The sequence below is a fragment of the Mesocricetus auratus genome, unplaced genomic scaffold (assembly GCF_017639785.1).
Source record: "Mesocricetus auratus isolate SY011 unplaced genomic scaffold, BCM_Maur_2.0 Super-Scaffold_100006, whole genome shotgun sequence".
Taxonomy (NCBI): Eukaryota; Metazoa; Chordata; class Mammalia; order Rodentia; family Cricetidae; genus Mesocricetus; species Mesocricetus auratus.
This window is the reverse complement of record NW_024429190.1, coordinates 18423339-18434043: the sequence shown is the minus strand read 5'-3', so window position 1 is coordinate 18434043 and position 10705 is coordinate 18423339. Positions and strand designations below refer to the sequence as shown.

The 10705-nt window shown below is 46.6% G+C and overlaps 1 protein-coding gene across 3 annotated transcripts in view; it reads left to right on the top strand.

Annotated features, from left to right (window-relative positions):
- Positions 1-8830, top strand: part of Slc2a9 (solute carrier family 2 member 9) — a 129053-nt gene extending 120223 nt beyond the window's left edge. For all 3 annotated transcript variants that reach the window (XM_013112513.3, XM_040747019.1, XM_021226436.2), the window contains one exon: positions 6775-8830. In XM_013112513.3, coding sequence (XP_012967967.1) covers positions 6775-7050 — 276 coding nt within the window. In that variant the 3' untranslated portion in view covers positions 7051-8830. The remainder of the gene's footprint in view (positions 1-6774) is intronic.
- The last annotated feature ends 1875 nt before the right edge of the window (positions 8831-10705 follow it).

The window sequence follows — 10705 nt, the reverse complement described above, 5'->3', positions numbered from 1 at the left end:
ACCTCATAGTACCTCTCTAATACCTGAACTCATAGTACCTCTCTAATACCTGTAAAGACGGTTCTCAAGTGATCTCAAGTGATACCACATTCACAGACCATCAGTGTAGGCATTTTGGGTGAATTGGGTGGGACAAGTGGATCGGGTGGGACAGGTATTCTGGCACTCAGGAGTCACAGAATACTGAGTGTTACACAGCTCAAATGGAAAGGTATCCTGGAGCTCGGGAGCCAAGTACCACTACAGGTTGCAGTAAGATTAGTGGCTTATAGCCCTGCCTCAGGGAAAGGCTTCTCCAGACTATCAGCTCTGCTCCAAGAGGAGAGGGTCTTCCAGCTGGGGATGTTTGCCCAATGTAGCAGTTTTGCTCCGGCAGGAGAAGGTTTCCCAGGCGAAGTTGCTACAGTTCAGCTCTGCTCCGCTGAGTGTAACAACTTCCCTCTGTGAGGGCAACGTTTCCCTGGCAAAGGTGTTACAGCCCTGCTCACTCTTCTCTGCCCAGGGTCGCCTCTACTCCACCAAAAGAAGGTCTTCACCCAAACTCATGGAAGGGGTTTATTGGGAGGGAAGAATCTAGGAGAGTGGCAGAGGACAGCCAGGTAGCATGAACAGCCACAAGCTGAACAGACACAGGGTTTATATAGGGCTTCTTAGGGGGCGGAGTTTTCCAGGGTGGAGATTGATTAGATTGCAATCCCTGAGTTTAGATCTCCTGCTCAGGGATTGGTTAATTTTCTGCACATTAGGGTCAAATTTGACTCTGGTTTCAGAGCCAAAGTGTTTCTTTCTTTGGTCCTTTTTAATCTTTTGGCTCTAGTTTTAGGACCAGGGTGTATTTCTTTCACTGGCTCTGATTCCAGGGACAAAGTGTGTTTCTTTGGCATTGGTTTCAGAGTCAGGGTACATGTCTTTGGTTCTGGTTGCAGGGCCAAAGTGTGTTTCTTTGGCTGGCCCCTTTTCTCTACAATCAGGACTTTAGTATGCCTTTGGGAGAATAAATTCTCTGTGCAACACCTGTCCTTCCTATGGTGGCCAAGGTGCCCTAGGATGTTTGCTCAAAACTCTCCCAGACAGCCCAAATGTTAAAACATTGGTCAATCCCAGGCAATCTATGACAGTCACCAGTCACTACTACTACCCCACCATGTCTCAAACAATCTTCTTACCTCAAGCCCTGCCTGTACCTCAGGCTCCCAGCATAAGGCAGAACCCACAATACTGTATTTGTTGGTGGTTGCTGTTCTTGATCTTATTTGCCAGTGTGTTAGCAAAACCTTCTAGATTAATTGAGCAGTTTAAGACCAAACCAGGTGACACTGAATCTAGCCATGCCACTCAGCATTGAAGTGGGGGGCAGAGTAATCTTAACTTCCCCTGATGACTGTCATTGTCTTGCCTTTGAAACAAAAGTGTAGTCTCTGTTTTGCAGCAGGGTTCTTAAGAGACACCCTGAATGGTGTCTACAAAGCTTGTTGCTTTCATTATGACTACTGAAAAGTTGTTGTCTGTCCTCATACCCTAGACAGAGAGACGGGGGGGGGGTGTTGGAAGGGAGGGAGGAAGAAAAGGAGAGAGGGAAGAAGAGATGGGGGAAGAATTATCAACACTTCCAGGCACTAGTGGCCAGACACGGAAAACACCAGAATCTTCTAGAAGGAACAGTCTACATCAGATGCTATGATGACTTCTTGAGACTCCAAAGAGTGACGTGTCCCCAGGATGCAGGGAGCCCAGCTGAGAGCCACCAGCACACATGCATCAGAACATGCTTTCACAGGTGTTTTGCTGTCATGTAAGATAGGATTGAACCCAGTGTGAAGGATGGATAGGCACTTCCTAAGTTTGGACACATTATTTCTGACCACTTCTCTGCAAACATGCAGAATATCGTGGCAGAGAAGAGTCATTCCGACTCAGAGCACCTTTTTGCTTTTGATAAAAGGGTTGAATAGCTACTTCTAAACTTAACCCAGAATTTCATTAGGTCATAATTTCATCACCTCCAGAGCATGCTGGGCTTTTGTGTCCACATATTTAGATGATGAATGCCCCTCCTCTGAGCCCATCCAACCTTACCACTCCAAAGTCATCCATAAGTCCACTCTGGGGGAGCTGGAGTGTGAACTCCCAGTGTGTACTTCTCATTTCCTTGCTCTGGGAAGAATTTACCCCTCATAGTTCTGATTCAGAACAGTGGGGAGAAAAAAAGCTAAGTTTTTTTTCTTTAATCTCAAGAACCTTTTCCTAAGAGGAAGTAAGAGTAGTATTTTACCAAAATTACCTTGTATTTTTAACATAATTTAACATTCTACTGTATTGTGAAAAGAAATTTTCTTCTCTGAAACAAAAATCTGGGCCACTTTAATGGCTGTCTAATGACATAAAAGATGTGTTTTCAGAAGCAATGTGACTGTGGCTAGCAGGACCCCTGAGAGCTGGAACAGGGTTGGGAAGATGGGTGATTATGAAGTGAGTATCCACCCCAAGTGAGGTTCCACCTCATCCATAGATTCCATGAGCTTGCTTCTTAACTGATGCTCAGCCCGGTTTCTGCCCCTAGCCATCTCGCCTGTAAGATCACACCACAGGACTGAGGTGACCAGAGCTAGTCAGCAATCCCAGGACAGGAAGCAATTGGAGAGCAGTTGCTAATGTTAGCATTGACTTTGTGTCAGGTCCTCAGTCCAAGCCAGGATCCAGCAACAGGCAAGGCAGCTTTGAAGAAGAACATGGCGCTGCATTTCAGTCCAGCCCTACCCCCTTCCAGCAGCATGAACTTGGCCAATAACATGAACTGGCAAGAGTGAAGATAGTGTAAAGAGAGACATGTATGCCCCACACATTGGCACCATTGAAGCGATGTACTGCAAGGAATATCACAATTCAGGGAGGGAAAGGCTAAAGTCTCGGTGCCAGTCAGAAGAGGGTCTGGTTCCAGGGAAGGAGATTTCACTGAATTCTGACAAGTTACCAGACCAACTTGCAGGGGAAACTGAAGTCAAGGCAATGATGGATCAGGAATGGGTGTGGCTCCACCTTGACCAGGACTGCCTAATTATGCACACCTCTTGGTTTCTATTGAACCTAGACCTCATGTCAAGACCTCAGAGATTGGCTTGTGGCTCGCTGGACATCATTATTTGTTCCTTTTCCCCATGTGACCACTTTGACACGTCTCCTTCCTGTCTGAGCCTATGTATTCGAAACTGCCAGGGACCAGGCTCTGACCCTTAAGGACTCCAGTGACAACCTGACTCCAGCTTGACTTTTGTCATCTGTCAAAAGGAACTAAACAGACCAGTGAATGGCCCCAAAGATCTGGCTCTGTAACCGACAGAGTAAATCCTCGTTTGTATAAGCTCCTTCCTTCCTCTCTCTCCCTAACCTGGCCTTGTAACACCCTCCCTCTGCACAGCCAATATCTGGTAGTATGACTTCCAGTACCAGAACTAGGTAAGGGAGGTGGTGAGGAAGCATGTGTGTCTTAGCTCTACCTCCTAGAAGTCAGTACCCTCAGGGAGAAGGGCTATCCCAGCTATATGCTCCAGGCAGGGTTCTCTGTATAAGGCTGGAAGTCCAAGATCAAGGGATTGGTGGATTTGGTGGAGGCTGTTCTCTGCTTTCAAGATGGCGCCCTCAGTGTCTTCTCATGTGGAAGAAGGTAGAAGGATGAGAGGAGCCTGCCTATCTCCCTTCGTCCCAGTGTGAGGTTTCTAATCCCACATGTTATGGATCCACCCTCATGGCTTAATCACCCCCATAAAGGCCACACTACATTGTGGGTTCAGCCCCAACACATTGGTTTGCAGAACTGTATCAGGGACCCAATAGCGCTTTTTATCTGGGGGTTCTGCCGTAGACTCAGTGCCCAAGAAATGGAGTCTCTCACCCTACTTTTCTACACTTTTGCCACTGAGACTCACAAAGAAGGGGACAAGTGTCCTTTCCCCAGATGTTGTGGGTGCTATGGGTTAACTGAAGTCTGTAAAACAGAATAATCCAAGTGACCTCATGTTGTCCTTTGGGAAATGAAGACAAGCACATAGCCGCTCAGAGGGTGGTAAGAGATCCCAGGTAGCTCCAGGAGTTAGAGTAGAGAGCTTCAGGACACCCTTGTTCTCAGCAAACACCCATTGCCTATCCACAACGCCCTGTGTTCTGGGGATGCAAGAAGACCAGCAGTGCCCACCCTCACATAGCGTACCCTCAGTGGGGAGAGAATGAATTAACAGTCTGCTCTGTGCTCTGTGCTGCATAATGGTGTGTGATCAGAGAATAGCCAATCAGAACTGGGAGGCACCCTCGCAAAGCAGGATCCAGGACAATCTGAGGAAGGGCCTGTAGGCAGAGATGGTGAAAGTGAGAAAGCAGGCTGTGCTGGTGGCTTTGAAAGTGTTCCAGGGAGACAGATGGCGGCATGTGCAAAGACCCTGGGGTATATTAGGGACAACCATCAGGGAGGTAAAGCTGGAACAGAAAAAAAAGGAAATAACCTCAGAGAAGTAATAGGAACTAGAGGTCAGCCATGGGCAGGAGTTTGACTTCACTTAGAGTGACTTTGGATGTGACTGTGGATTTTGAACAGAAGAGTGACAAGCTACCTTTACTCAACAGAGTCGTGTACATGAGGTTCTTGGCCTGGCTAGGTCCTGCTGCCTTTCTCTGCCCCAAAGAAACACACGGACACTATATTAATTATGAAACTGTTGACGGATGGCTTGAGCTTCTAATTTGGCTAGCTCTGTCTTAATTGCTAACCCATTTCTATTATTCTAAGTATTTCCACGTGGTCTTGGCTTACCAGGGAATGCTGGACCTGCGACTCCTTTGCCTGCTACGTGATGACTGCTCAGTGTCTCCTCAGAAAAGAGAGTGATTTCCTGTTCGTCCCTGTTTTCATCCTGATTCTGCCCAGCTACATCACTTGCTGTCTGGCCAATCAGTGTTTTATTCATTAACCAATAAGAGAAACATATACTAAAAAAAATCCCCATCAGAGTCGTGCCGGCTTCTTCCCTGAGAATAATCCAGGTAGGAGAGATGTAGGGAGAGGAGAAGCTATTCAATGACCAGGCAGAGCGTAATGGTGGCTTCCACCCATATAGTAGCCTTCAGAGAGGTGACAAGTGTCAGAAGCAGGCTGCATCTCAAGGTAGGGTCAGCATGACTTCCTAATGGAGCAGATGTGAGTGAAGATGGCTGGAGGAGCCATCCTGACTGGAGGAGTCTTGGTTAGCTTAAGTCTCCAGAGAGATGAGGCCCCGTAGCAGCAGCAAACTGCAGGACTCTACATTCTTTCCATGAGCTCAGGTGTAGAGTCAGCATGCAGGCAGAGGTTCGGACTGTGAGACACATTCCACTCCATCACCAAATAACATGAGGGCAAACATCACTGTGTTTCAAATAAGGAAACTTAACACTTGGCGGTTGGAAATTCTGCCTTCAGTGACTCATCTGTGTTGACATAGCCTCTCTGACAGCAGAAACCCTTCCTGGCTCACAGACTCTGTAGACAAACAGAAGGCTCCTTTCTCAGAGCAAGGCACCCTTCACCGACTGCAGTGCTTTGAGATGGGTGTTTCTATTGCTCTTTACAACAACCCCACAAACTTGCTGCTGTCCTTGCTTTACAACCTCCAGGGCACCATGAGTCGAAATGTGTTTGATCGGAAAATCTGGAATGCATGAGGACCTAGACACTTAAGCACTATGCACTCCAAAACCATGGTTTTCCATCAGAGATCAAATGGAACTGATGAAAAAACCCTGACATTGCTTCTTGGAAAATGCCTCTCAAAAACATTGTCACCTTATCTTTGATCAATGGTGTTTGCAGTATGAAGTAGTCAAGTCTGGCAGTTTTAACCAGGAAGCCTTTGGGGGTTAAGGAGACAAGCTCTCATATATCCAAAAGTTGGTTTGAAAAGTCGAGGATGACCATGAACTTAGGGCCCTCCTGCTTCTACTCCTGGGATTACAGCTGTGTGCTTACCAGCCAGCAATTCTCAGTACCCTCCTGTCCCAGCCCCCACCCCAAGTTCTAGGGTCACAGACTAGTGTAGTGTTCACCTACAGCTGGCTTTTTACACGGGTGCTAAGAATTCAAACTCAACTCCTGGTGCTTGCGCAGGAAGGAGCCTTCTCTCCAGTCCAGAAGCCAAGCACCATGCCAGGGGCCACAGAGACTCACGAGCCCTGGGAAGCCCAGCATCTCACTGAGGTCTAACCAAGGCATAAGCAGCAGTGTCTACGCCCAGGATCTATCTTCTGATCTCTCTTTCTTTTTTCTTTTCTTTTCTTTTTCTTTCTTTTTTTTGTGTGCAAGGCTGTACCAATTAGTGAGGTAGATCTTGATACTGTGATACATATTTTTCATGCAAACTGGGGATTTACACTCCTCTTGTGTGTCATGGGAAGAATGTGATTGTGATAAAAATGAACCTAAGATAATATTCATCAAGGAGTACATTTTCCTTTCTTAATGGTCAGTTTTTAAATGCCTGCTTTGGAGGAAAAAATACAGATCAATCAAGACTGATTTTTTCCTCATTTTGATCATGGTGGGAACTGGCTTATCCCCACATCCTTTGACTGGCTCAGTTACCATGTGGCTCCACCTGCCTCTTGCAACAGCAGCCGCCACCACTGTGGGGTTTTATCCAGAACTGCTGGGGTGTGAGTGCTGGCTGGCGAGGAGAATCTTGCAATGTGGCCTTGCAGCCTGCTAGCTCGTTCACTGACATTTTTGACCATTTTTGTCTCTACTTTCCACAGAAAAGCCTGGACTCCTACTGCTTCCTTGTCTTTGCCACAGTGTGTATTGCAGGAGCTGTCTACTTCTATTTTGTCCTCCCTGAGACCAAGAACAGAACCCATGCAGAAATCAGTCAGTCCTTTGCCAAGAGGAACAAGGCTCACCCTCAAGAGGTGAAGACTGATTCAGCCATGGCAGAGGAGAAGGCTAATGGCCAGCCTGAGACAGATCTATCCTCCATACTGGACAGCCAAGGCCAAAACCAAACATCTAAATGTGTGTTCTCACTGCAGTAGCCTAAGGTCTTCCCAAAACTTAGAAGGTTTCAGCTGATGGAAGCCATGTGAGAGTCTCATACTAGGGTCTTAGGAAGAAGCCTGTGTGAATCAGACCTCACAGCCATGTCTTCACAGCTGCCCCTTCCAAACTCCCTGGAAAACATTCCCTAGGTCTGGTACACTCAGGATCCTATACGGATCAAAGGCCATCTTCTTCACAACTAAACTCATAGTTTCCAAATAAAGTTGGGGATCAGGTTGCCTACTCAAAGTAAAGTCTTCTTATCTGATGGGCATGCATTGTTAAGGGAACAGCAGTCTGGGGCTTGTCCCAGCTGTGCTGTAGCTACACTGACCTGCCCTTGGCCTCCAGCCTCCTGGGACCAGGACCTTGTTCCTGCATGGAGGCTTTCTGACTTCCATGGGAAGATTCTTTGCCCACACTAACAAATGCCCGTTGCTGATCTGCCTCCGCCCTGTGTACCTGAGGCTCGGCAACACTTCATACCAACCCACCATGCTGTTGATCCTACCAAGACAGACTTTGTTGTAGCACTCAAGGCTTCCAGGTCTGAGGCTGTCTTTAGGTCAGACTGTTACAGAGAGCACACAGAAGATCAATAAGTGATATGAGAATGAACTTTCTGGCAACTAGAGGGCAGAGACTACAAGTTGAGCTCTGAACAATGACAATGACTCTAAGGCTAAACCTAGGTTTGATGGGAAGGAACACTGGGAGTGATTGGTAATGCCTGCCCTGGATGCAGGAAAGACAGTCTCTGCTCCTGAGCCTCATGTTGGCAATATGAAGGAGATTCATCTTTAGAGGTCACAAGCGGCCTGGAAAGGCACTCTCCATCACTCATACTGCTCAGGTGAAGGCTGGGAAAATCACCAGCCTCAACACTTGTTACGGGAGTCAGAGCCAGTTCTAGAGTAGGGTGATAAGTGGGTGTCTGGTTTGCAGCAACTTGCATCTTGCCATCATATGTGGTTCATCATTTGGTTGAGTCCCTTCTTCTGCCTACAAATGCCATAAGCATGTGGCAGGCACTTAAGCTAGCATTGGCGTGTTTAAGTTTAGGGTGCCTTAGAAGGCACGGTACCCAGATAGGCTAAGTCCCCAGACCAGGCAGCACTGCTGTTTTCCCGACTGTTCTAGACAAGACCTTACCCAAAACCCAAGTTCTGATTTTCCCTTCCCTGTTGAATGCTCTTTATCTGCTTCTCCATGGGTTCATTCCCAGCTCAGGGCACCATGCCATCCTGCATTGGCTTGAATAGTGTGTGTAAGTATGGAGAGAAAGTTAACACACCAATCTGACAAGTGCCCACCACAAAGGGAGTCAAAGAAACCATAAAGCAGAAATCCTAACATTTGAAAGCTGTCATTCACTTGGAGATTTAAGTATTCTGCCAATAGATGTTTGTTAGTCAGTAACTAGCCTGCCTTGGCTTGGAACTGAAGGTGGATCTATGGACAAGGAGACACCAGCGCTGACCTCCACACTCATGTCTCACAGAGAAGATGGAAAATTAAAACACCGGTGGTGAGGTGCAACGCCATCAGTACTGGGGGGACAGTGGTATGGGGACATGTAGCAGAAGGAGCTGGGGTAGCAGCTGAGAAAGAGGGATGTCCTCCCAGACAAGGGACAGAGCAGATCCAGGACCAGTGTAACCATGAGGCCAGAGGCCAGTGACTATTTTTACATGTTCTTATTTTTGAAATTGTAATGAAGCCACACTAAGGGCATTTCTTTGAAAAATGAATCTCATAATAAAACTGATCATCTCACATGCTTTATCGTTTTATTTTTTACACATCCCTGCCCATTTCCTGCCTGTTATTAATCCACTTACAAACACAGAATATATAAAACATGATTACAATCATCTTTCTCTTATCTCCTATTTTTCCCACTTGATATTAAATCAAATGCATCATCTCAACCCTGAAGGCTTTTGTTCACCCTCTGGTACCCACCTCAGAGAATTCTTTGCCACAGGAAGCTGCTTCTTAGATACTGGAAGAAAACAGTGATCCTGGAGTCAGAGTCAGGCATTCGCTGAGGGTCTGCAGGCTAAAGTTTGCTGAGAGGTTGTGACCATTTGCACCCTGCAAGCTTCCGTGGTCCCCAAGAGAAGCTCGGCTCTCAGTCTCACTTTCTAATTCCCACCCAAGCACTAGGGGTGACCTCACCCCTTGTAGGTTCATTGGGTCCATTTCATCTCTTCCCTTATCTCCAAACCATGGAAGCTGGTATTTCCTCCTCTCGGAGTCCCTGAAATAAGGTAATTCTTTCAACTTCTGGTGATAATATGTACACATTAGGCCATTTTCCTCTGGCTAATTATAACTAAAAACCTGGACAGAATCGCACTGTAAACACACGCAGACTGAAGATGAGAACACAGGCAAGTTGAACATGGGATTCAAAGTGGAAAATCAACTCACTTAGCCGCTTGCATCTTCCTCTCCCACAACTCCAGAACACACTCCAAGACAGCAATGGTTACCACAGAATGGGTACCCAAAGGAGAAGCTCTGGAAGAAAGCATTCCTCCATTCAGGGTGACAGGAGGAAACTTAGAGCCCTGCCTGGAGGTGACAATAGGAACCACACAGGCACTTAAAGAAAAACCCTTCTCTCTATTATTCAATCATTCCCTCAGCTTCTCTCTGCCCTAGCCTTAACCTTCTCCTCCTCCTATTGCTGCTTTGTTTCAGATACAAGCCCATGTAAAATGTAACACGGTAGTGGGGGGGAACATTGCAATTCTAACCAAAAGAGAAGACTGCAGAGTGATGGGGGAGGGAGGGTAAAGAGAGAGCTGAAGATAGGGACACCCCAAATCTGTGATTGAGATTCTGGGTTTGCACCAGCATGAAGCTGACTAAAGGAGTTTTGAAAATCAAAATGCATGTAGACTCCAGCACAAGCCCATCCAGTTCCCAAGCATACACATGCCATGGACCCACAGAACAGCACAGAGATTGAAGTGGGAGTTACCACCCACAAAGCATGGGTGAAAACTTTTGATCTGAATTTAACCAAGTCAACTGTCTGCTTTCAGAGAAAAGCACACAGAAGGTTTGAATAAGAGTCTGCTAGAGGGAGTGAAGGAAAATGTATAACTCAATAAAAAAGTCTGTTGTAGCAATCAAATTACACAGGTTAAACGTGTGTGTGTGTGTGTGTGTGTGTGTGTGTGTGTGTGTGTAACAGGATCAGAAACTGACCAAGAAGGACAGAAGCTCTGCTCTGAGAAGGTCCTTGCTTTGCAGATGTGAGATGTGAAAACTTGAGTTCAGATCCCAGAGCCATGCAAAAATGTGGGTGTGACCATTGGCTTGTTCACCAAAACCCAGGGTTGTGAGGGACAAGGACAGGAGAATTGCTGGGGCTTACAGGCTAACAGCACAGCTTCATATTCAGTGAGAGACCCTGTCTCAAAGAAATAGATTAAGAGTGACAAGATACTCAGTTACCTCCTCTGGATCCCACACTCACGCGCACAGCCACACACCTGTGCACACACAGGCACACACCTGCATACTCATGTGTACATAGATTATACACAGATACACCAACCATATTTATACAAACACACACAAAAAGAAAGGAAAAGAAGGAAAGGTGGTACCTAGCCAGTTATTCACTGGCCAATT